Source organism: Lissotriton helveticus, chromosome 5_1, assembly GCF_964261635.1.
Source record: "Lissotriton helveticus chromosome 5_1, aLisHel1.1, whole genome shotgun sequence".
Lineage (NCBI taxonomy): Eukaryota > Metazoa > Chordata > Amphibia > Caudata > Salamandridae > Lissotriton > Lissotriton helveticus.
Genome location: NC_136065.1, coordinates 17,191,393 through 17,217,415, shown reverse-complemented (window position 1 = coordinate 17,217,415; position 26,023 = coordinate 17,191,393). Strand labels below are relative to the sequence as shown.

At 45.4% G+C, this 26,023-nt stretch overlaps 1 protein-coding gene across 1 annotated transcript in view; it reads right to left on the bottom strand.

The window, feature by feature from the left end:
- LOC144754067 (SLA class II histocompatibility antigen, DQ haplotype C beta chain-like) overlaps positions 1 to 26,023 on the bottom strand; it is a 262,962-nt gene that overhangs the window by 126,203 nt on the left and 110,736 nt on the right. The window contains exon 2 of the mRNA XM_078641590.1: positions 1,674 to 1,943. Within this exon, the coding sequence (XP_078497716.1) occupies positions 1,674 to 1,943 (270 nt within the window). The remainder of the gene's footprint in view (positions 1 to 1,673; positions 1,944 to 26,023) is intronic.

Sequence of the window (26,023 nt, the reverse complement as noted above, 5' to 3'; positions counted from 1 at the left end):
TTGTTGTTGTTGCATGTATTTTCTGATTTTGGTGGCTTTTTGTCTCTAAATCCAATCGAGAGAAGCACGCCTTCCCTGCCTGAAGACAAGAGGTTGATAGTAGTGGCAGGAAGCAAACCTTTTAACAAAGGCAGGATCCTTCCTGAGAGAGTATGTCACGAGCCGCAGAGTGGGGGCTCCCTTGAAGTGTTGGGGCAGGCACCACAAGGCCTGTCCATGCAGCTTCACTGCTTACAGTAATGCTCTGAAAGAGGCTGTGCAGGCAGTGCGCTCCACGGTGTCAAGGGCCGCTTGGCGATAAGCAGGTTTTGCGCTCCCTTAGCATGGGGAACATCGTTTATAACGCGGCGTTTACACCGCACTACCTTAACAATGCTGCCATTACAACGCAAGTCGTTACTACGACTTGCGCTGGATGGTGCTGTTGGTTAAGGAATATTGTAATTTTATATTCCAACACCTTTGGTTAAGGAATATTGTAATTTTATATTCCAACACCTTCCCTAGTGTTACGTGGACTGGAATATAAAATTATAATATTCCACAATCCACGCCCTGCAACGCAAGTCGTTGTAATGACTTGCGTTGTAATGGCAGCGTTGTAAAGTACCGCGATCTAAAAGATCGCGTTGTACTGACATACATCCCTTAGCAGACGAGGCGTCTTTCTTACTCCCATGGGAGATGGCTTACTCTGTGGGCTACATTAGCAGCTGACAACAAGCTCCAGGGCCTGGCTGTGGGCCCCCCACTTACTTGGTACGCAGCTGGCTCTGCACACTTCCCTCTCACAAGTCAGAATCAGAGGTTAATAAAATAACGAGGTACACTAACCTCACAGCGGTTTTTCATGAAGATTTTCAGCTTTAGCAACCAGATGCAATGCAGAGACAACCCTATGTGCAGTTAAGATGATTGAACACCTTGGTTGTTGCACTGTACAATTTGCACACTACAGTAACTGTTGAACAATTCTAACATATGGAGTAATTGTTTGTGTTTAAATATTTCAAGTCTGCACCTTCACAATTGCTTTATAAATCTTCTTGTATTGTCAAATAAGCGTTAAATTACACCATTTGTCCCGTTTTAAAAAAAAAATCTTCCTGTGGTGATGAGAACCCCTTTGAACATCTCCTGATGACGGTCAGGCTCGCTGGCAGCACAATGCTTACATCCAACTTTTACACCTCACCACTTTCAAAAGTCACCAGCCGCCACTGGATATCACTACGAAAGGCCCAGATTGTATATTAAAAACAGAGCTTTGGACTATACCACTTCCTGCTGAAAGGCAATATTTCTCTCCATGTGTTCCCATACCTGGCTTGTCTCGCCGTTTGGTGCTTACTTTCCCTCCATGTTAAAGAACAGTAGATGTTTCAGCCCCCAGGCTAATGTGCTGCAGAGCTAAATACATATAAGGTCCCAAAGGCGAGACCGGTTGCGTTATTGCATTGCAAGTGCTTGTTGTGTCTGCCGGTATCACGTTATTGTGTGATGAAGAGGCGAGAGCCTTCACCCCTAGGACACCTCCTCGGGATTCACCTTGCCCTGTGGTTGCATGCCTGTGAGTACGTGTTAGCGTTTACTCTCCCCCCTCCCGCTGGGAATAACTCTCTCCCCCCCACCACAGGCCCCCCCTCCGTCCCCCCCCCCCCCCTGTGACTCACGCCTCCGCTGCTCCATGAAGCCCTCCATCACCCCGTAGTTGTGTCTGCAGAATGAGTCCACCTGGGCCCGCGTCTGCTCCAGGATGGCCGGGTCGCTGTTCCACTTCTTGGCGCTCGGCTCTCCCGCCTCCATGTCCGCCACGAAGTACCCGCGGTCGCTGTCGAAGTGCACGAACTGCTGCCGGTTGTAGACCCAGCGGTTCAGGAACCGGACCTGCTGAGAGCCGTTCACGAACTGACACTCAGCCTTGAACTGGAACACGAAATCATCTGAGGAGAGAAGAGGAGACGAGAAGGAGTGAGTACACACCCAGAGGAGGTGCGGCTGGAGACTGGGGGGGAAGGGAGAGAGAGACAGACAGACTGAAGAGAGAGGTGTCTCTTGCTCAGGTGTAATGAATACACACCCAGGATGAGAATCACTGAAACAAGAAAGAGGAGGAAAGAAGAGTGCATGAAGACACACATTGTAGTAAAGAAGAGCGTAGGTCGACTCACGCAGGCTTAAAACAAAATACCCAGACGTACAGTTGTTTAGCAAAGTGAGGTATCGGGGCTCTTCGGTAAGAGTTGCTGCTGAGCTGGGACCCGGGGGGATGGGGTCCGAAACAATCACCTCACCTCACGCAGGAGAGTGAAGGGCATGTTGTCTCGGGACGTTAAATGGCACCGTGCCCTCTCCAGAGCTGACATAAAACTGAGGGAGCGCGGGCCGGGGCTCCTCTGAAGACCCCACCCAGCATGATGCGTTTGAAGCACAGCACCCCTGGGCATCAATGTTCGTGATCTGAACCAAAATAACGTTTTACTGTTTATGTACTCACGATCACCTGCTTTGACAGCTCTTCATTGATTGTACTCTAGCGCCACCGTATGGCTACTTACTCCATAGCAGCAGGGCAGCTGAATGCAACCCCTGAGAGATATGTATTTGCCAAGAGGGAGGGCGGGACGCAGCAAAGAGTGACTGTGTCTGAGAGAGTGGAGTTTCACCCGGGTGACTGAGAGCAGTAGGCGTGTGGTCGCTTTCAGGCTGACTACCATCTTCCCAACACACAATGATGGCCTGCACCAGCTTACACCATTCCGCCCCATGTTAGCACGTGCAATGGCGTAACAAAACTTAAGGGGGTCCCCCTGCAAAGCACATGGATGCCCCCCCTCCCACCCCGGCGGCGCGGCCCACCATCAGCTTCCTGCTGACCACCATATTGTGGCGATAGGACCCTCAATCTGCCTTTATAAGTGTTAGAAAATGCAAGTACGCTCGCTGAGCCCTTGGATCACCCCTTACCACACTAAAAGGCTACACAATGGGCAACTGAAAACGGGCGACATTCACTCCCTCCGACCTTTGCTCATTCTTTCCAACCTTTCTTTTATTTCCTTTCTTATTCACTTCTTTCCTACTTCCCTTCTCACTCTACACTCTTTCCATTTCTTCCCCTCTCTTCCTTCTCCCTCAACCCTTTCTGTAGCTCCATTCTTCTTTTCCTTCTTTGTTCCTTCTCTTTCTCCCTTGCAGTCTTCTTCCCTTGCCCTATCACTCTCTCCCCATCTCCTTGCAAGCTTCCTTCCTTCTCTCCTTCCTTCATTTCTGCTTTACCACATCTTTATCTTTCTTCTAGCTATTCTTCCATACTTACCTTCCACCCTCCTTTCTTCTCTCCACCACTCCCTTTTCCTTTCTTCCTCCCTCCCTTCTACTCTCCTAACTGTCGTCTCCCCACCTGTCCTTCCTTCCATTCCGCTCTCTCCTTTCCCCCTTTCTGTCTTCAAGCACCCCCACCCCTCTTTTTTGCTCCCACTCTTGTTACGTGGCTGTATGTCTGGCCCAGCTTCGTCTGAAGTGCAGCAGACACCCACTAAGGGTTTATCATAAATCATTTAGCAATGTTTTGTTCTGGTCTCATGTAATTAACAACGCATTTAATATTTTAATATTAACTTGCTTTATAAACGCTAACATCTCTGTTAACTCATTTATTGATGCCACTTGTCAGACTGGCAATGGGCCTCACGTCAATTTAGAACAAAGAATTTAAGACAGTAAGTAAAGACAGGTGTAAGACACATCTGTGACACGAATCAACTGAAATTTAAAGAAATATGACTCTAAACTGCTTGATGCACAGCCAGCCAAAAAGGCTGCGCTACCTAATGATGAATGCAGGATGTCAATGAGCTACAATGACATCCACACAAGTCTCCAAGGAGCATCATTTAATCCTAATAGTCTTATACCTCCTGCCTTGAAGGAACTGCACTGGCTTTCCATTAAACTAAGAATTACATTCAAAGGTAATGTATACAAATAATTTCAAGTATATGGTCCTTTCTATCTCGGTAACTTGACCTCAAATGTAAATCAGGAAACAACCTGAGGTCAAGCAGCACTAGTCCTTCAATAGACCCACATGCAGATGAAAGCAGCATGCGGAAAACAGTGAGAGCTCAGGGGATGCTTTTTGGAATTCCTTGCACCACATCCTTCAAGTCACCACCAAACTTTCATCCTCAACAAGGTACTGAAGAAAAAGTCATTCAAAGAAACCTATGACCATGACCAGACACTATTCAGGACCACCCATCACCCTTTTTATCATAGCGCTCCTCACGGTCCGTTGGCTCACAGTGTAGCTCCCACCAATATCCATCTCAAATAGTCACCCCCAACAGTTGCCCACGTCAGTCTTTAAGCCGAATGTTTATATTGTGAATTCCATCTCTCTCCTACTCGAAGTGCAAAGTTTACTTAGCAATAGGTTAGGGAATTACAAAAATTATAAAACAAGTACTTAACTAGAACACTAAAGGAAAGTGAACAAAGTGTGTAACTTTTCTTGGAAGCAAATAGAAACTTCCCCCCAGCCCCATAAATGTAGGTGTTCCTTCCACATTACCAATTTGGATATAGATAATTTAAACCCATGTCAAATTTATGTTCTCCAAATACATCAACGGTTGCTCCCTGCCCATCCCCACACTGGATAGCTATTTATTCCTACCCTTAACATGGGTAAACCCTCTACTAGATCAAGGTTGGGAATGCGTTCCAAACTTTGCAAATAACTGCACACTGCAGGTTTTCCACTATTTTTCAAGGCACCCCCCACCCCCATTCGAATGCCCACTCCACATCACTGAGATGTTTGCTCTACCATAAAATTACATCATGATTAAATCAAGTAGCAAGTGAAAATTCACGACTTTTGTAAACACTACATGCAACCTGTGGAGCGGCAAAATTAATCTTAGTTACGCAAATGGCTTTGGTAGTTACATCTGGTGTCAAACAAATGGAAATATCTGACAATTGACTGATTGTACATCCCTTAGTTTCTTGGCGTCAGTTTGTATCTGAAAAATAACCAATAGTCGCTAATTAATGCCACCTATATACAGTGTACAAAACAAGTGTAATATATGGCCAGACAAGGGATGTACGTCACCCTAAGCCAAAGGAAGTGATGGAGCGCTCCTTATTCCTAGGTCAGTGTGCAAGTAACTCATACAGTCTAGACTCATACAGTCTAGGTATACTCTTTGCCTTCGGAGGCCTGTTGTCCTCTTTATTCCATTATACAATCAACACTGGAAGTCCCAGAATGTAAAGTAAAAGACTGGGTAAGCTAGTCACTCGTGGACTGGGGGAACTTCAGCACTCTGATGCAATATTTGCTACCTCCCCTAAAACGGCGCAATTTACAAATGCCCTCATTGCAGATTCCCTATCATAGCTTTCAAGTAATTGGGAGCTACATGCCACAGCTTCAGCCAGGTCTGTTATTTTTTTTATCAACCATACTTTGTATGTAAGATTAGAAAGGACCCATATTTTTCAAAGGATACCGAAACTATAAACACCAGAACATAAAGTTGAAATGGAAACAAGGGCAGGTTGAACATGTCACAAATGGAATAGGTTACATTTAACAACTATATAGGTGCCAAGTGTCCCAAGTCCATTTGTGGCTAGTTCGGTAAGTTCCTTTTTTTCTTCTTAGACTTGTAATCTTATTTAACCCAAAATAAAAATAGGCCTACAAGTCCCAAAATTCTAAGGAAAACCCAGGACCATACTAACAAATCGCCTGTGGAACTAGGAAAAATGGTAGGTATGAATTGGTAGCTGGATAGCTTTTGTCTTCTAGGGCTACCTGTCTAAGAATTGTATCTTTTTCCTATCAGATGTTATGACTACTTTACTCAACAGTCTTTGTGTGTCGACCTTGGAGGGGTGAAAGGCTGAAGACGCATTGCTTGGGGATTAAATTAAAAAAAAAATTCCATGCTGTGCCTTAACTGGATTCCAAGCTCCCGGTTCTGAATAAGCCATTAATAGGCATGTTTTCAGTTCGGAAGGAATTACCCATTAGTGCCATGATGTAGTTATTTGTACGCCATATATTCCTTGAATACTAAACGAAAAGTTATTTTTAATAAAGGAAATACACGGTAAACTGTAGTTTTGAAACGTCCTGCAGTACACACAGCTCACCTTTATGAATAGTGTGCCTATCACAGTATGTACTTCGCTGGACTGTTAATTAATGCCAGGCCCGACTAGGGGTGAGCTCTGCTGAGCTGGGCCGGCCGGAAAGTGGGGCCCCGGCCTGCATGCGTCTGAGCCAAGCAGGTCCGGTCTGCACTCTCTCTGAATGCTGCCTCTCAGCTTTGCAGGCGGGCCGTGAGCTGCTGCGGCAGTGGGTAATTACCGCGGAGGCTGGCTGACAGGCGCGGTTCGTCCATTGGGGAGTGGGGCGTAGCCCTCCCCGCCCGACGCCGCCCGCAGCTCCCTCATGACAATCATGTCAATGAATCAACATGACGTCAGACCGCCGGGCGGGCGTCATGTTGATTGATTGACATGATTGTACAGGCGGCAACACAAGTACGCATGCGTGGGGACGGAGGGTGAATTTTTACCTGTGCCCACGCATGCGCACTTGTGTTTTTGCGGCGTTGCGCATGCCCATCAGGAGCCCTATTGGGCGTGCTGAGGGCGAAAAGGTACCTGTGCCCCTGGCGCCAGGATTGGCCAGGGGCGCTGTGAGCCTGTGACGTGTGGGGAGCAGAGCCCAGAGGTGGCGCGGACCGGGACCGGCAGCAAGGTAAAAGTGTGTGTTTTTCTTTTATTTTAAAGTGTTTGGTGCGAGCGTGCGTGTATGCATGAATGTTTGGTGGAGAGTGTTGTGAATGGATGTGTTTGTGTGTATGCATGTGTGAATACATTTCTTTGAGTGTTGTGTATGTGGGGGGGGTCGCCGCCGGCCTGAGTGGCCTGGGGCCCGCACTTGAAAATCAGTTTGCGCCCACCACTGTAAAATGTCACCAGCCGCCGCCTGCTGGCTGAGTGGCCTGGTTGCCCGCCTCCGGCCTCAGCTCAGATTCCAGTCACTGCATATTTCTTCTGTTCGTTATACTTTTTTGCAGCGCTTTAAAAGTGCGCTGCGAAAAGTGTAACGAACAGGAGAAATTTGCAGTGGAGTGGAGTGGCAGGGGGGGGCCCATAGCAGGATTCCATTGCCACCACCCACCTCTCTGAGTCTCTCCACTCCGACCTCGAGACGGTGAGCGGCACCACACCACCAGCGGAGTATCTTGCGTTTCGGACCACTACTCCTGCCCTGCTTCGGACATACTCACGACACGACACTCACCTGCAGCAGAAGACAGGACGAGCGTAGCCGCCAGGCAGGGGCTGGTACTAGTAGTACTCTAGTATAATTATCCTGGCGCGGCTGCACCCTTCTCAGGAGTCAGTACTGGTACAAATCACGCGCACTTTTAATTACAATGCGCTTGACTGTGGCATCAGCCCCCCCCCCACCCCGTAGACGCGCACTACGCACGCAGATGCACCATTTAATTATGAGTACGGGCGTACGGACTGCACACTATTTAATTCATTTATTAATTAAATAGTTAGAGTGGTGTGTGTGTACAGTTTAATTTATGGGGACTTGTGGAGGCCTCAGGCAGTGCGTGCAGTTAACTTGAGCACCATTTTATTTGCGAAGACTGAGGCTTGCTTGCACTGCAGCTGTCTCCCTCCGCTGACTGTGAGGGGGCCCCTGGAGGAGCGTGAGGGGCCGGGGCCCCCCCGCACCGCGGGGCCTGCGGGGCCCTGTGTTACGCCCCTGAGCACGTGGAGGCGAGGCGCTTGGTGGTATTTCTACACCTTTGACAGTGGTAATTGAATATTCTGTAGGTGCTTTTTTTTTTTTTACATATTACTGTGACTCCACTGCATGAGTCTGTGGCTTAACATAACAATCCTGGGTCTGGCCTTTCCAATCCTCATTCCATTCTTTTTAATTAAGCAACTTCATTGAGAGCAAAGGCAGCCTACATGATACCCAATCTGGCTTTAGATCAGGTTTCAGTACTGAGATGGCACTCTTGGATGGCTGAGTCGATGAGGCTGGCGGTGGACTCGGGCATCCGCTATGTTGGTGCCCCTGGATCTATCAGCGACATTCAACACTGTTGACCATACTTTGATGTCTCAGAGACTGCAGGAGACAGGCATAGAGGGTACGGTACTGGCATGGCTGAATTCCTTCCTAAGCAACCGCTCCCAGAAGGTCTCACTACATGATTTGTGTCAAAGCCGAAACCTCTTTGGTATGGAGTCCCTCGGGGATCAGCGTTGAGCCCTCTCCAGTTTAATCTATACCTGGCTCTGCTCTTTTCTCCGATAGCCAGCTGGGAGGATAAGGCAATTTAATATGCAGATGACACCCAGTTGCTCTTCTCTTTTAAATAGCAATCCAATGACTCATTCCGGAGCTTCAAAGGCTGCCTAAAAGATATTGTGTTGTGGATGAATAACAACAACCTGAAAATCAATGCAGGAAAGACGGAGGGGATGTTTTTCAGGAAAGAGTCACCTCTAGCACTGGCTCTCTGGCGGCCTGGGGTAATGGCCCCATCCCGTCCCCTGCAGACAGTATAAAAAATCATGGTGTGAAGTGGGAGTCTGATCTGTCATTCTCGGCTCAGATACAGCAGATGACTGCCACCTGCTTCAGCAAACTCAGAAATCTGCGTAAATTTCTGCATCTACTACCAGAAGCGTGCCGGAAAATCACATTCCATGCCATGTTGACATCCAGGCTGGACTGTCGCAGGGATTCCGCTTTGACGCAGAACTGTGCGCAAAGACTTGGAACCTCAGTGAATTAGGGTACCATAGCGACACAGGAAGAAAGAGGTACAATAAAAACGATGTAGCACAGCTGGGTGTAATTCAAAAGAAAACCGTTTGAAAAGATTCAAGCTTGAAAGACCTATATAACTATAGGTAGGTTTAACCGACACCACTGTTATCCGGAAACAATAATGAAGGGGTTAAGGACCGACAGAAGTACTACTCAAGTGTCATGCAATAAGACCACCATCGTTAGGGCGCCATGTCGCAGGGATTCCGCTTCGACGCAGAACTGTGCGCAAAGACTTGGAACCTCAGTGAATTAGGGTGTACCAAAACTCACCTTGGTATCCAAAATCCCCTCCCAGACTAGCAACCAGTGTCTTATTGGGTCTTACAAATCCCCAATACTTAGACAACCCAGAACATGGACTTAGTACACCTCAGGAAACGTGGAACACATGAACACTCTTTCGTTATACTCACTAATCAGCCCAAAACGGAGAGTGAATGAGGACACGTCTATTTGGAAACATTTATTTCTAATGCTGTGCTCTCAGGTACAGTATCTTAGATAATTCAAGCAAACATATTATCAGAAACAAGGTTATCAGCATAGTTACAATTCCATAGAATACAAAAGGAGAAAGCATGTTAAATGCTAATGGTCAGAAGGCTAAAGGCACCTATTTCTTACCCTCCCTTGCTAGTATATTGTATTATATCTATAGAAGGTCTCTTGGGATTACAAGGGCGGCCCAATACCTTAGGTTCTTAGTAGAATGAGATCACATCATATTCTACACCAGCTCTCAGCATGCGAAGGTTCGTCAGGCTGCTGCCACATGCTCTACGCAGTGCCATATTAAACACGTTGAAAACTCGAGCCACCCACAGCTGTATATGTGTTATGTCTAGAACGTGCGCTGATCAGACTAAAAAACAACTACTGTGTTGAAGTAACCTTGAGGGTCGCAGCACTCACTATGCAGACATAGCTTACCAAGCTAGACAGATACTGTATGAAAAACATATTATTCTCGTGTGAAGCAAAATATTCTGCTAAACCCTAAACATTTATAATATCATGTGCCGTGTGCAAAGCAACAGAAAGAATAAATTGGCGTTTAGCTACTAACAAGCTCATGCTAATTTAACACAGTATAAAGGCAAATGCACTCCTTATGACACCCTCCCTTGATCGAAGCATGGATAAGATAAGATAAGGGGCAAATTTCGGAAAGCAGAGTTCAAGAACGATAGTCAATAACAGTCCTAAATTTGCATTGGAAAAAACATGATTCTAAAAAATCTAAGAAAAACGGTCAATTTCAACTTCTTCAAAATTTCAAAGCCAATAGGCGTGGGCAAAAAACCCCCCATAATTCTTGAAAAAATATAAGGTCATAACAGAAAACAGTCGATATCCATGCCGTGAACCAGGTCGTGGTAGAGAGTTAAGCAAATGAACATCTCAGTCCATCAAAGAATAAGCGAAATATGCAGCAACCGCCTCCAACAGGAAGTCACTGTTATCATCCGAGAAAAGGTCAGCCATCCAATTAAAAAGTGGGAACGAACATACATGTTCCTCAATCACCGGAGCCTCTAGGACCATCAGAGGACAACTTGGTGAGTTCTCAATAAAGCTGTGTGCCAAGAAATCTTGCGCCGCTGCGAATATATTCCAACGACTCAGGACTCCATTCATCGCTGCAATGGCCATAATCCCTCCGCCAGAACAAAGCAGATCGTGAGCAACTACGGGGCCCATGAGCTGGTTATAATCCACATCGGGAGACACCGAATTGCAGAGACACAAATCCAAGGCCCAGTCGAAATCGCAGCTCAGGCAATGAAACACCGGCTGGACACACGTGAAATAGGAAAATCGAAACGATAATCCAAATGCTGCGCTTAAAGTCGCCAAAGGCAGTGCTCCAAAATAAGTAAGCATCCTATTATTCAGGATTGACAGCCGCGACACCTCTTCGTGTTGGGCATGATGGGCATCCATTTCTGAATAAACAGAATAAAAGCAATCCGCCTGCTGCCAGAGCTAAAAGTAAGGGAAATCCACCAAAAAGGCTCGAGAAAATAGAATGCAAGAAAGCAGATATCACGCCAAAAATTGCACGAAAGGAACTTAGTAGGCCCCCGCATACTACTTTAAAAAAGTGCGCAAGGCCTGTGGTGGAGGGCGCATTAAAAATAGTGTTAACTAACTCAAAGAAATGCAAGGGCAAATCAGTGTTTAATAAAGCATGCACCTCTGTGCGGGTGTTGGCCACGTGAAGGACAAACGTCTCACGAGCAGATGTGAGAGCCGCTTCTTTTTGAGACAAAAGAGCTCTTATTCGACTCATCTTATTGAACTCTGCTTTCAAGGTCGGAATCGTAGGCCAGATGGAAACATCCAGTTTTCCATGCGGGGGTGGATACATTACATTCTTACAGCAAGTTACGCGCTTGCTGACTGTTATCACATAACTAATACCAGCCACCATACCACAACAATCTTCATTATTTAAAAGTAAATAACTACCGTTTGCCAGTAAAGTAAACGTGGGCACGATAGCGGGAACTGGTGTACCTTTCAACACACAGGCTAAATTCGGCTCTTCTTGGTTACAAGAACCATGCAATTGAATATGTCTACACATTAAAGAATGGTATGGGGTTTCAGTGCAATCTTCACCATTGAGAAAAACTTCTTTACCCTCTCTAGTGCACCTATATGTAAATGGAAGCGACCATGCTTCATTGAGGAATGCTGTTCCTAACGGTTCATATCTACCTATAGCATAATATTTCATGCAATTTTGAAAGCGAAACAAAGCGAAAGGCAGTGTGATTAAGCCATGTATAAGCCATGTAGCTGCATTGGCCTCTGCCACAGAGAATGGTAAAGGTTCTAAACTTTCAATATGTAACATGGAAATAGTGGCATCTTTCATTCACATCAAACGCTGCTTGTCAGTCAAATTAAATAGTGCAAATAAGGACGAGGTATTCATGTAATGCCATGGCACTCGACCAGCCTTAAGAGTTTGTAACGTCCAGGCAAACTGCATAATAGAACGCAATTGATTTTGTCCATGAAACAGAGTTGACACATCATCTTGCACAATATCAACAACAGATGAAACAATATTATCTAATGTGTAAATGCGTGAGGACAAAGTGTTAATACTATTATCTACAACTGCTAGCACTTTCTCTAGATTAGCTTGATCTATAGCTCTAATGTGGGTAGCTGCCTCAATCTGGGACAATTTTCAGACTTCGTTGTAAATAGCATATATCCATCTCTTAGATCTGCCGCTTGCCGGGCCTTTCACAAAATCATTCAAATCAACATCATCAGTCAGTTTCGATAAATGCAGTTTTACTGACGCCAAAGTGGAATGTTTGAGCCAATTCTGACATAATTTGCCTACAGAATAGGTAGTTACCGAATGGCCACTTTCAAAACGGGGATCCACTCTGACCTGTTTATAGCCAGGGTCCAAACCCAGAAAATTATGCTGACAAGAATCAGCACTTCTGTGCCAAACTAACCAACCCTCAAGATCCAGACTGGATATATTAAAGGAAGAATTAAGCAACATAGTTTGCAAATCTCGGATTGAGAATCTAGTGACATTATTCCAACCGGAGTATTCTTCCAATTCAGGGAATGAAGGTGCATTTAATTTTTTAACAGTAGCCAATCCAAAGCAAGTCGTTTGTGAAATAGTCGAATTCAAAAACAACATGTGGTCTGGGACGAGACATGCACGGTGCAAAGCCTCTGTACCCTGTACTTACCAGGCTCTAGAACCCCAAACAGATTTAAGGTCAATATTTTCCTTCCACACCTCGTAGCCTCCAATAGCCAATTGGTCAAGAAAGGACTTCGAATACAATAGTTTTGTGTCAGTAAGTCTAACATTGGATATGGACTTCTCAGACAGTTTAAAATAAAATGCATTAGGATTAGACTGATTAAAATCAGTGAAATAAGTGAATTTCTTCAAAAAGGAAGCAGAACTGCCTTGTACAGGAGCTGGACAATGTTCCTATTGTGTATAGTTAACAGTATTCCTCCTGGTATTAGCTTTATGCAGGAAATGATTGCCATAATGTTGGAAACAATACAAATCACCATAATTAGCAGATTCTAAATATAAATCTTCAGCATCGAAGGCAGCATAATACTTTAAATCAGAAAACAATGCCTCCACGGCCTGAACATCCCAATCATCAGAACGTATATTTTGTTTAACCACATCCCCCATAGAAACTCTAAGTACATTCGGGACATTTATAACTTCAGTGGGTCCATGGATCTGAAACTTAACAGCATCCCAAACAATCCCATCCAGGACAGGCCAGGCCGTGATGTTAACGTAAGACAGGTCCCTCTTCCATATGTGAGACAAAGAATGCGGAGCCAAAGTTCCATTAAGTGGGAGAATGCAAGTTCTTTCCTCGACATAATGTCCGTTGACAAAACAAAAAAAAATACCACAAATCCTATGGACATGAACTAGTAAATAGAAAAAAGCACCAACCAAATGTATGTCCAAGGTGGAATCAAAAAATGTTTTTTTTAAAAGTGTTATCAAAACAGAAATTTTGGAAGGCTTCTTCGATGTGTGAGAGTCAGTGTCAAAGGAAAATCTGGATTCTGTAGCCAAGCGTGTCTGTAAATCAGGCATCGATAAGTCAGTGGGGTAAGTATAGTCAGTTTCATCATGGCGAGCACCCGGAACTGAACTTAACAAAGGACTGGACACTGCGGGTAACTCGAGTTCAACTACAGGCCCGGGATCAGGAGCAGGGGCCAAAACAGAATTTCTCAGCATCGCAGGACATGAGACCGCCGGAGTCATACTATGAAGAATCGGCCACTCTGTGTAGTTTGACATTGTCAATTGAGATATACCTCTTTTCTTTACGACCTGGAAGTGGAGGTAATACAACTGTTCTTGTGCCCTTTACACCAAGCACTGGAACTGGAGCTCGATAAGATGGACCAAACTCTTTTTTGTTCTCGATTTTCTCTCGAACCAGTCCTCCGACTTGTGGTAGCCAGCCAACTACCGGAATCTGCAACTCAGCTTCAGACGTGCAGGGCAAATGTTCCTTTGCAAGACTGTCTCTTGTAGATCCTGTAAAACATTGCAATGTTCATCTACGTCAAAGGAGGCGGCAACAGCCACTGAGTCTAGACCGTCAAGGTCCGGTACGAACATTTTGATACCAAGAGCATTTCGTATGGGGTCCGCCCACCCAGAGACCTTCTAGGGAGATTATTTAGGGCACGCTGCACGCTATTGATTTGGGCGAGCCAGTTCCTGCCAGTGCCTATAACTCTAGCTGTCAGACACTGCTTTAAATCCCGGTTTATTCTGTTGTAGTTCTATCTAGGATCCTAAATCGATGTTCCTGATTTATGCCCTTGTGTGGTTATATTAAATAATATCCTCATAAAGGCATAAGAATCAAATACATTCGTCGTAGCACAGGCCGTCCACATTAAGCAAGGCTACTTCCCTGGACCCTGGAGAGTACAACGAGTTCTCTAAACAAACCAAACCTCCAGCAACCTGGGAATTCCCCATGGCTTTTGTTTTGATTTGTCATAGAACTCCGGTGAGCACTGCAAGAACTGCCAGTTCTTGGTGACATCCTGATTAACGTCTCATGTCCCACCTCACGTAAAAACCCGGCACCTTTCAGGTATAAATATACCAACATTGCCTTAAGCAAATACACGGTGGTGGTTTTGGAGCAGTGCAGCTATCTACTTGCCCGAGAGCCCAGCTGATGCGAGAGCCCACGGACGCTGCCCCTTCTTTTGACGCACTGAGAGAGACGCTGTCTTTTCTCCAGCCGAGAAATCCAGCTCCGGTGTTTCCAGATACCTTCGCGGGCTGCTGGGATATCGAGCCCTGAAAGAGAGATACAAGACCTCCTGCTTTCTATTACCCAGGTACGGAGCTGACTAAACCCTTACAGAGAATTCTTGATTCAGATTCTTGGCAAAACCAACTTAACTTAAACTGCTACTTATTTACTCCTTCCCACGTATTAGGCTTAGGTCAGGTACACCGGGGTAGGCGTAGTTAGAAGCACCAGTTGAGTATGTTAGTCAATGTATATATGTATGTATAGGTTTTATCCATTTTAATATCTTATGGCTAAGAAACCATATCAACGCTTTTACAGTATTATTTCATAATACTCCTTTTACTGTACGCACTTTACTTTACTATGAGTATTGCAATTGTGGCAACTCATTTCTCTTGCATGAGAAAGAAGACTGCTCAATAAATTTCACCTTTTATTGAAAACGCCCGTCTCTCTTTTCTCTGCACTCTGGTGAAACTAAGTACGCACGATTGACTGAGTGAAATAGCTGTCTATTGTTTTCACACAACTCTGGAGATACACTCTTATTCTGAGGGAGCAAAGTTGTCATGTTGTATGGTTGTCAGAAGCTAATCCCTTCTTGTCTATCCAGGGAGGTTAAACTCCTCCTCGTTTATTCGAGAAAGTTTCAAGTGACCTCTGAGCTAGCTGGCAAACCTTAAGTCTAATATAGTCAGTAGAGACCTAGATGACCTCAGTCCTACGTCTACACTGCTGTTTATATTATTCCAATGCGCAGAGCCTATTGGGAATATAGGAACTACACTACATGGCGCCCAACGTTTGGTAAGGCGATAAATCTAACGCAAGACGTTAGAGTAACTCAGTCGTGCTTTTTCACACAGACCCCTTTTCCCGTAAAAACTCCAATAGACGTCTGGAGTGGGTAAAAGGTTAAAATCCGCCGGAACTTAGTAGGAGGGGACTCCTATGTATAGTTTTTGGTTTAGTCAACATTGAAGGATACAGTGTTCCAAAATATTGTGCACCTAATCTTTGTTTCCTTGAAACTTGATCTGCAACAAAAACCTTTCTGTCAGTAAAAATGACGGAAAGTGAGGACTAAAGGGATGCAGCTAGAATAGCAGCTCAACTCCTAGAGGATGACACAAGTCTCCTACAGAATGACCCGAATGCTATACTCATTCTGGTCAACATAAGAAAAACTATAACTCTTAAACTTATAGAAAATGGACTGACATCACGAGGTGGTACAGTCATATTCGTGGTAGAGGCCCATGAATATCGGCAGACAGAGTTATTCTATTCATGGATAAACTTTCCAGCAGCAAACGCTGTAACACACAAATTCCACTATTACAAAATAGAGGAACCCCCGGATGAATACACTCCTTTCGAGGACGTTGAAATCCCACTAAATTACCAAGAGCACCTGCTCTGGTTTAAAGGCGCCCTAAAACATAATAATCACATCACCAGACACGGACCACTAGATAGACCAGGAGCAACGTGGCCGGTTCTAGCCAGCTACACACCACGTCCAGACATTGATAAAATGTCAAGCGAAGAACTCTTAGTTAAAATAAAAGAATTAACAAAGGCATATAGAGAGTTAGTTCAATTGGCAATGGAGGATATTACTTATCTCCAGAAATTGAAAGAAACAGACATAGCAGAACAACCATTTGAACTTGCCAGAATCATAGAAAAATCCTATGAAGAACTAGGTAAAGATAGTTTGGGTGGGAAACGGGTAAAACCCCAACTAAATGAAAATCCTTAAAAAAAACCTTTATTAAAAATAATCTAATCACTCCAAAAAAGAGCTGGGATGGAAATAAACAATCCACTCCTAAAGAAACAAGCATTTGCAATGCAATAGGTCTCGCATTAGGAAAGTTTGAGGTATTGGTATTGCAAATGACAAATATTTTATTTATGTGTTGGTATTGAAAGTAGGGAAATTACTAGCTTTGTCATTTACAATGCCAATATTTTTAACTTTTGCAAACGTGACACCTATAGCATTCTAATGCAATATGTGTTGTATTTACATGACTTTGAAGTATTAATATTACAAATAACAATGGCTTTTATTTGTTTTAATAATTAATACTTAAATAAAAGTTATTGTAATGTATAATGGCAATAGCTTAAACTTTTGTAAATAACTTATGGGAAGATTATGTTCAGTGTATTTTACTGTGATGAAAATCCAAGAACAGAAGTGAAATATTAACATTATTTTGTAACATTTCTAATAAAGCTTAAAACATTTAGATCTTTTCTAGCTGACCGCCGACAAACGGTCTGGGCCTCCCCGAGCTCCGCCGAGATGCCGCCACTGGGAGTCGGAGTCCCTCAGGGCTCCGTGTTGAGCCCGACTCTCTTCAACATCTTTATGACCCCTGTGGCGACATTGGTGGAGTCTTTTGGGGCCCAGATCGTATCTTACGCCGATGATACCCAGCTCCTCTTTTCATGTCAGAAAGGAGAAGATTTCGACGGAGAGAGTATCCGTGAGTGCCTTGGGGCTGTTTTTAAATGGTTCCAGCTAAACAGCCTCAAGTGCAACTGAGATAAATCTGAGATACTCTTCTTTGGCTGCTTATCAGACCCAGAGTGGCATGAATGGTGGCCTGCTGACATGTTCCCTCCAGCACACTCGTCCCAGATAGCTAAGAATCTGGGAATTAAGATCGACAACGGGCTGACATTAAAATCCCAGGTTCTGGCTCTCTCTGGAACCTGTTTTGGCCTCCTTAAGATGCTCCGCAAGTTCTTCTCCCTGCTCTCGGAAGAGCATAGGAGGACTATGGTCCAGGCATTAATCAGCTCAAGATTGGATTATTCCAATATCCTATATCTTGGCCTACCGGAGTACCTCCTGCAACGCCTGCAGGTGGTGCAGAACGCGGCTGCGTGTGCTATCTTTGGCCTCCACAGACGTGCCAGAGTATCCAGCCTATTGCAGTCGCTCCATTGGCTGCCCATCCGGAAGCGGATAGAGTTTAAGGCCCTGACACTGGCCCATAAGGCCCTGCATGCCACGGGAGCTCAGTATCTCCAAAGGAGACTTGCCTTTTACCACCTGGCTCGTTCTCTGAGATCTGAGTCTCTGTCCTTAGCTGTGGTTCCCCGAGCAAAAAAGGCTCGCATTGGAGGCCGCTCTTTCAGGCTGCGAGCACCTCAGCTGTGGAACTCTCTTCCACTGTCACTTCGCAGTACATCCAATCTATTGGCCTTCAGGAAGGGCCTTAAAACATGGCTTTTTGCCCGATAGTGTCCTTTTTTTTCCAGTGCTGGATATCTCTACTCCTGGCAGTAGTTCTGTTTTGTGTTGCAGATGTCTGTCTTTTCCGGTCACTAATTAAAGCGCCGGGACACTCCTTTGGAGTAGCCGTGCGCTATAGAAGACCAACCTAACATCTAACATCTAACATATTAGAACCAGTTGTTGTTGATTGGTTGCAAAGAGTGATGCTGTGGCATTCAGTGATGCTGTGGCCTTCAGTGGTGCTGAGTGATGCTGTGGCCTTTAGTGATGCTGAGTGATGCTGTGGCCTTCAGTGGTGCTGAGTGATGCTGTGGCCTTCAGTGGTGCTGAGTGATGCTGTGGCATTAAGCGGTGCTGTTGCGTTGAGTGGTGCTGTGGCGTTGAGTGTTGCTGTGGCGTTTAGTGGCGTTGAGTGATGCGGTGGCGTTGAGTGATGCGGTGGTGTTGTGGTGTTGAGTGTTGCTGTGGCGTTGAGTGGTGGTGTGGCGTTGAGTGGTGGTGTGGCGTTGAGTGGTGCTGATGCGTTGAGTGGTGCTGTGGTGTTGAGTGGTGCTCTGGCATTGAGTGGTGCTGTGGCGTTGAGTGGTGCTGTTGCGTTGAGTGGTGCTGTTGCGTTGAGTGGTGCTGTGGTGTTGAGTGGTGCTGTGGCGTTGAGTGGTGCTGTGGCGTTGAGTGGTGCTGTGGCGTTGAGTGGTGCTGTGGCGTTGAGTGGTGCTGTGGCGTTGAGTGGTGATGTTGTGTTGTGGGGTGCTGTGGCATTGAGTGGTGCTGTGGCATTAAGTGGTGTTGTGGCATTGATTGGTGAAGTGGCATTGAGGGGTGGATTTGGAGGTTGGAGTTGGAGGTTGGAGGTTGGAGTTGGAGGGTGGAGTTTGAGGGTGGAGTTGGAGGGTGGAGTTGGAGGGTGGAGTTGGAGGGTGGCGTTGGAGGGTGGCGTTGGAGGGTGGAGTTGGAATGTGGAGTTGGAATCACAGCAACGGACGACATCCAAACTCTACTGGACAACAGAGAAACAGCTGCCCTCATCCTACTTGACCTCTCCGCAGCCTTCGACACAGTCTGTCATAGCACCCTTATACAACGCCTCAGCAACGTCGGAATACAAGGAAAAGCATTGGACTGGATCATCTCATTCCTCGGCGGAAGAACCCAGAGAGTCCGCCTCCTCCCGTTTAGATCAGAGGCCACCGAAGTCATCTGCGGCGTACCACAAGGATCATCACTCAGTCCCACCCTCTTCAACGTATACATGAGTCCCCTCGCATCCATCGCACGCCAACACAACCTCAACATCATCTCCTACGCAGACGACACCCAGCTGATCCTTTCCCTCACCAAAGACCCAAACACCGCCAAAACCAACCTACACAAAGGGATGAAAGACGTAGCCGAATGGATGATGAACAGCCGTTTAAAACTGAACTCGGACAAAATGGAAGTCCTCATCTTAGGATCATCCCCCTCCGCCTGGGACGACTCATGGTGGCCACCGGCCCTGGGAAACACACCCATACCAACGGACCACGCACGTAACCTGGGATTCATCCTGGACTCCTCCCTCTCAATGACCAAACAAGTCAACGCCGTCTCATCATCATGCTTCAACATCCTACGCATGCTCAAAAAAATCTTCCATTGGATCCCCACCGAAACAAGACGGTCACCCACACACTGGTCAAAAGCCGACTGGACTACGGAAACACCCTTTACGCCGGAACCACAGCCAAACTACAGAAAAAACTCCAACGCATCCAAAACGCATCAGCAAGACTCATACTCGACATCCCCCGCCAAGCTCACATTTCCGGTCACCTGAAAGACCTCCACTGGCTCCCCGTCAACAAAAGAATAACGTTCCGTCTCCTCACCCACGCACACAAAGCCCTTTACGACCTAGGACCCGAATACCTCAACACGCGCCTGTCCTCTTACACCCCCACCCGCCAACTACGATCGTCCAATAAAGCCCTCGCCGCAATTCCACGCATCCAAAGATCCACCATGGGGGGACGATCCTTCTCCTACTTAGCGGCCAAGACCTGGAATTCTCTCCCCACCCACCTCCGCCTTACACAGAACCACCTATCCTTCAGAAAACAACTAAAAACTTGGATATTCGATAAGTAAATTACCCCTCTCCCTCAAGCGCCTTGAGACCCTCTGGGTGAGTAGTGCGCTATACAAATGTTAAACTTGAACTTGGAGTTGGAATGTGGAGTTGGAATGTGGAGTTGGAATGTGGAGTTGGAATGTGGAGTTGGAGCGTTGAGTTGGAGCGTTGAGTTGGAGCGTTGAGTTGGAGCGTTTAGTTGGAGCGTTTAGTTGGAATGTGTAGTTGGAGGGTGGAGTAGGAGGGTGGAGTAGGAGGGTGGAGTAGGAGGGTGGAGTAGGAGGGTGGAGTTGGAGGGTGGAGTTGGAGGGTGGAGTTTGAGGGTGGAGTTTGAGGGTGGAGTTTGAGGGTGGAGTTGGAGGGTGGAGTTGGAGGGTGGAGTTGGAGGGTGGAGTTTGATTTTGAGGGTGGACTTGGGCTCTGTAGTTGTCTTGCGTGTGGATTTGGAGGGTGGATTTGAAGGCTGGAGTTGTAGTTGGAGGTTGGATTTGTAGGGTGGATTTGGATGTTGTAGTTGGAGGGTGTATTTGGATGTTGTATTTGGAGGGTGGAGTTGGAGGGTTGAGTTGTAGGGTGGAGTTGTGGGATGGAGTTTGAGTATTGTGAGGGTGAGGGTGTGAGGGTGATTGAGGGCGTGTAAGGATGAGGGTGTGACGGTGTGTGAGGGTGTGGGGATGTGTGGGTGAGGGGGTGTGAAGGTGTGTGAGGGTGACTGAGGGTGAGGGTGTGAGGGTGATTGAGGGTGTGAGTGTTGTGAGAGGGGTAAGGGTGTGAGGGTGAGTGAGGGTGTGTGAGGATGTGGGTGTGAGGGTGTGATGGTGAGTGATGGTGTGTGAGGGTGAGGGGGTGAGGTGTGAGGGTGAGTGAGGATGTGAGGGTGTGTGAGGGTGATAGGGTGAGGTGAGGGGGTGTGAGGGTGAGAGGGTGAGAGGGTGTGTGATGGTGTGTGATGGTGTGTGAGGGTAAGTGAGGGTGTGTGAGGGTAAGTGAGGGTGTGTGAGGGTGAGGGTGTGTGAGGGTGAGGGGGTGGGAGGGTGAAAGGGTGTGAGGGTGAGGGGGTGTGAGGGTGAGGGGGTGTGAGGGTGAGAGGGTGTGTGAGGGTGAGAGGGTGTGTGAGGGTGAGAGGGTGTGTGAGGGTGAGAGGGTGTGTGAGGGTGAGAGGGTGTGTGAGGGTGAGAGGGTGTGTGAGGGTGAGAGGGTGAGAGGGTGTGTGAGGGTGAGAGGGTGAGTGAGGGTGAGAGGGTGAGTGAGGTTGAGGGGGTGTGAGGGTGTGTGAGAGTGGGATGTGTGAGGGTGGGTGAGGGTGTGAGGGTGAGTGAGGGTGTGTGGGTGAGTGAGGGTGTTTGAGGGTGGGTGAGGGTTGTGCACAGAGGAGACGAGTAGGGTGAAAAACTGAGCCATTGCTGGGACTTTTCTGGTAAAATACTTGATGAGAACCCAGGCCAGTATAATGCTGTCTTCTGCGTGCAAGTCTGGGAAGTCATGGTGTATTCGGCAGTGGTGCAAGTACGGTGAAAAACGGAGCAATTGCTGGGACTTTTCTGCTCGTAACTAAAAAAAAAAAGCTCTCCGCATTGCTGTGGCGGGGGGGGGAGGCGGGGGAGCTGCAGCCTTTGAAGACTGATGCCTAGGGCTAGGCAGACAAATGGTGGTGCATGATATGCACGGGGGGGATACCAGAAACTAACCACTGAAATCTGCAAGACTAGTGTGACCAACTAAGCCCAGAGAGAGTGCAGCCACAACTAGTAACAATCCAAAAACATAACATTGTGCACGCAGATACAATCCATGCCTGTGACACTAACAGCTCTGAATATCTGTGACAGCGTTACAGGCGGATGAGAGAAAGGGCAGAGGAAACAGTGGCGCTAGGGCTCAGCATTCCAAAAGTTGTCATGATAATGTTTAAATAACGTCTTTAATTGATGGAGGTCTCTTCACAGCTTGCTTACACAATGCAACCAAACATGCAGAAAGCAAAGGTACTATAGAGTTTGTGTTCACATAACCCACCAGACAAGATGTGATCGCTCTTCAGGTAAAATCACATCAGATAGGCATGTGCAACCCAATCCATCACTATGACGAACGACCACCTGCATTTAAAGTACGCACACGGATACAATTCATCACCAAAAATACAGCAGGACACAATTCCCACATGAGATCTCTTTCCACGCGAACAGCCCTGCCTTCTAATTCATCCAGCAGTTCAGTTGAGCCAATAACAAACTCCAGGTGAGGACTGCTATCTAAACCAGGGGCAACGTGTTCCAGCAACAGAGTCTGAAAAGGTTTGTTTTTCATCAGCCAAGACAAGGTAAATAGGTCGCTTCTCAGTAAAAGCACAGAGCTGGAGCAGCATTCCAGAATGTCTTCTAGAGGCAGGAGTCCATCACAGCTCAGTAAGAAGTCAGCAAGTAAGTCATATTTTCTGCTGCACGAGGAGTCTGCCTTTTTTATTTTTTTTTTATTTCAAAAGATTTTATTATTTTGAGGGAGCACATAAGGAAATAAGGTATAAACATTAGTGATACCATTGAAATCAGATAAGTACAGGCAACATATGAGGCTAAAAATAAATGTCTCGATGCATATGTCTAATACATTAAAGCTACTGAAGTCATGTAAATAAATCACTAAAAGGAGAAAAATTAATAAACATTAGCCGTAACTGTCAAAAGTAACACTATCAGGTAATATATTAAGGGAAAAAAGGGAGGTAGAAGAAAGAATAGAAAAGAGGAAAAAGAGGACAGGGAAAGGAAGAAAGAGAAGAGAACGAGAGAAAAGAACGAGAGAAAGTGGACTTCCAAAGAACCTTCCTAAAAAGGAGAACACCATTTAAACAGACAAATCAAAGGGAAATTGAGCAACCAACCCTTTCGAGGCTGAATCCATGTATGAATCTAAGGCAGACCAAACACCAGCGGATATGGTAGGAGAAAGATGAGCATGATCAACTGAAGTATGAGCACTCCGTAAAAAGGAGACCCAAGCCCACCAGGTATGATAGGAAAGTGAAGAAAAAGACTTCCATTCCATGAGAATGATTTTCACTGCCACGGTTAACAACAGGTCCAACAATTGCAATTCCGTAAAAGCCAAAGGAAGAGGGACCGGGGCAGCTAACGGGCCTAATAGAATTAATGGAAAGGAAAGGTGAAATTTAATATCAAAAATAATCATAAGATGCTTGTGTATTAGATCCCAAAAGGGTTGGAGGAGGGAGCACCCAAAGAACATATGCTGAAAATCCCCAGGTAACAAACCACAACTCCAACACAAGTTATCGTCTTTAAGATGAAGCGAATGCAAGCGAGTAGGAGTCCAATGAAGGAGATTCATAGAGAAAAATTTAGATTGCATTAGTGAAGGGGCAATTTTATTACGAAGAGAAAACTTACCAATAAGCTGCCAGGTGTCGGGAGAGATATGGTCCGTAACGTCATGATCAAAGTGATGCAACCATTTCCGTTGTGTAACAGTTGGGGTAGGTAATAAAGAAGACGATAAGAATTTATAAATTCTGGAGGCTACATGTCCAGACCGTATCCATAAGTGAAAAAGGGTGATTGTGGGGGAAGAAGGATGAAGGCGCACCTTGGCAAGTGCTACTTTAATCTTAAGGAAGGTATAAAAATCCAAGTTAGTTAAAGAGAATTGACTTGCCAAGGAAGAAAAAGGTAACGGTTGATCATCAGCATCATAGAGATGTTTAACAAGCGAAATCCCTTTGTTAGCCCAATAGGACACCAGAGAAGGATCAATATTGATTTTTATTTTAGAATTTCGCCAACTAGACGACCATCTAGATTTATGCAATGGAACCGCAACTCTTCTATCAATCTTGCGGACCGCAGCAATAGTATCTAAAATAATGGAACGGGAGAAAAGGATAGAAAGGGTGTTCGTAGTCATAAAAGAAGCGATCGGTAGTGGGGAGGCAAGAGTTTGTTCTATCAACAGCCAAGAAGGAATATGAATAGAGGGGGAAGAAAACCATAAAGCACCTTGAGATGCCAAGAAGGCAACTTGGTACTTTTCCCAATCAGGAAGATTACATCCACCCATGTCACAAGGTTGACGCAAAGATTTATAGGCAAGCCTAGCCCGTTTATCATTCCATAAGAATTTAGAAGTGAGAACATCAATTTCATGAAAGAAGGAAGCAGAAAGTTTAACCGGAAGCATAGAGGAAACAAAATTAATAATAGGGGTAATCATCATCTTAAGCGTTTGCAGGCGACCGCACCAAGAGATGTGTTTCGGAGACCAGGTTTCCAAAAGACACCACACTTTAAGAATGGTTTGGGATTCATTATAAGAGACTGTAGCAGCTAAGGAAGAACAAAAATAAATACCCAAATATTTCAATTGTTTAGTTTGCCACTTAAAGCCAGCAGACCCCATATGGTGAGAAAAACAGTACGCATTCAAAGGGAACATCTCAGTTTTATCCCTATTCAAGGTGTATCCAGAGACCTTTGAAAAGAGAGAAATCGTGTCAGAAATAGCAGGGATGGCCAATGCAATGTCATCAGAGAAAATAAGGACATCATCTGCATAAGCAGCTGTTTTAAAACAATGCGAACCAAAAGAAAAGCCTTTAATATCTGGGTGGAGGTCAATCAGTCTGAGAAGAGGGTCAATGGATAATAAAAATAAAAGAGGGGATAAAGGGCAACCCTGTCTAGTACCTTGGCGAAGATTAAAAAAGGATGATGTAGCACCATTAACTCGTATGTTAGCTCTAGGGCGAGAATAAAGAGACATAACCATCTGAATAAAGGAGTTCCCAAGATTATGGGCACATAAAATCGCACGCAGGAAAGGCCAAGAAACCTTCTCAAAGGCCTTCTCAGCATCGAGTGCCAAGGCCGCAGCTGGAAGTTGAGAACGTTTAGCTGATCCAAGAATGTGACAGAATGTTCTAATATTGTCACGTGCCAACCGACCTTTTACATAACCTGTTTGCGAGGGATGTATCAGATGAGGAATAAAGGATTCTAAATGTTTAGCTAAGATCTTCGCAAACATTTTAGCTTCCATGTTAAGAAGAGAAATAGGACGAACATTTTTGGGGTCGGAATGATCCTTACCTTCTTTCGGAATCACTACAATCGTAGCATCAGCGGCAGAACCAGAGACAGAGCCATCCTTAATAAAAGCATCAAAGACGGATTGTAATTTGGGAACAATTACAGGAAGAAAGGTTTTGTAAAAAAGAATAGGGTAGCCGTCAGGACCTGGGGCTTTCCTAGAACGAGTATCTTTAATTGCAGCAGTAATTTCGTCAGAAGAAATAGGGCGATTCAAAAAGGAACTATCTTCCACTGATATCAATTTTATTGGAATTGTCTTTAAAAAGTCTTGACATTGCTCAAAAGATGCCTGATTAGAGGGAGTATATAATTTATCATAAAAAATCACGAAACACCCCAAGAATCTCCTCCGTCTGAAATTTCTTATTACCCAAATGATCATTAATAGAAGAAATCCTGGAAGATTTACAAGAAGATTCCTGAAATTTTAAAGTAGCTGCAAAAATCTTACAGCTCGATTTTTTAATAAGAGAGCCTTAGACTTCTGAGCCTGAAGACCAATATGAGCCCTTCTGGTAACAATAGTATTATATGTGTATTTTAAGTGTTTAATGGATTGTAGACAGGATTTATCCTTAGAGTGACGAAAAAAAGAGATTCTTGTCTTTTAATCTCATCAGCTAAATCTGTTAGTTCCTTTCTAATAGCAGCATTCCTCCTTGACATACATTTAATGACCTGCCCCCGGAAAGTGCATTTAAAGGAATCCCAGAGCATCACTGGTGAATCCACTGAGCCTTCATTTTCAAGAAAAAAAGTTTCAATCTCCTTAGAAAACTCAGACACCTGGGAGTCATCATACAAAATTTCTGTATTTAG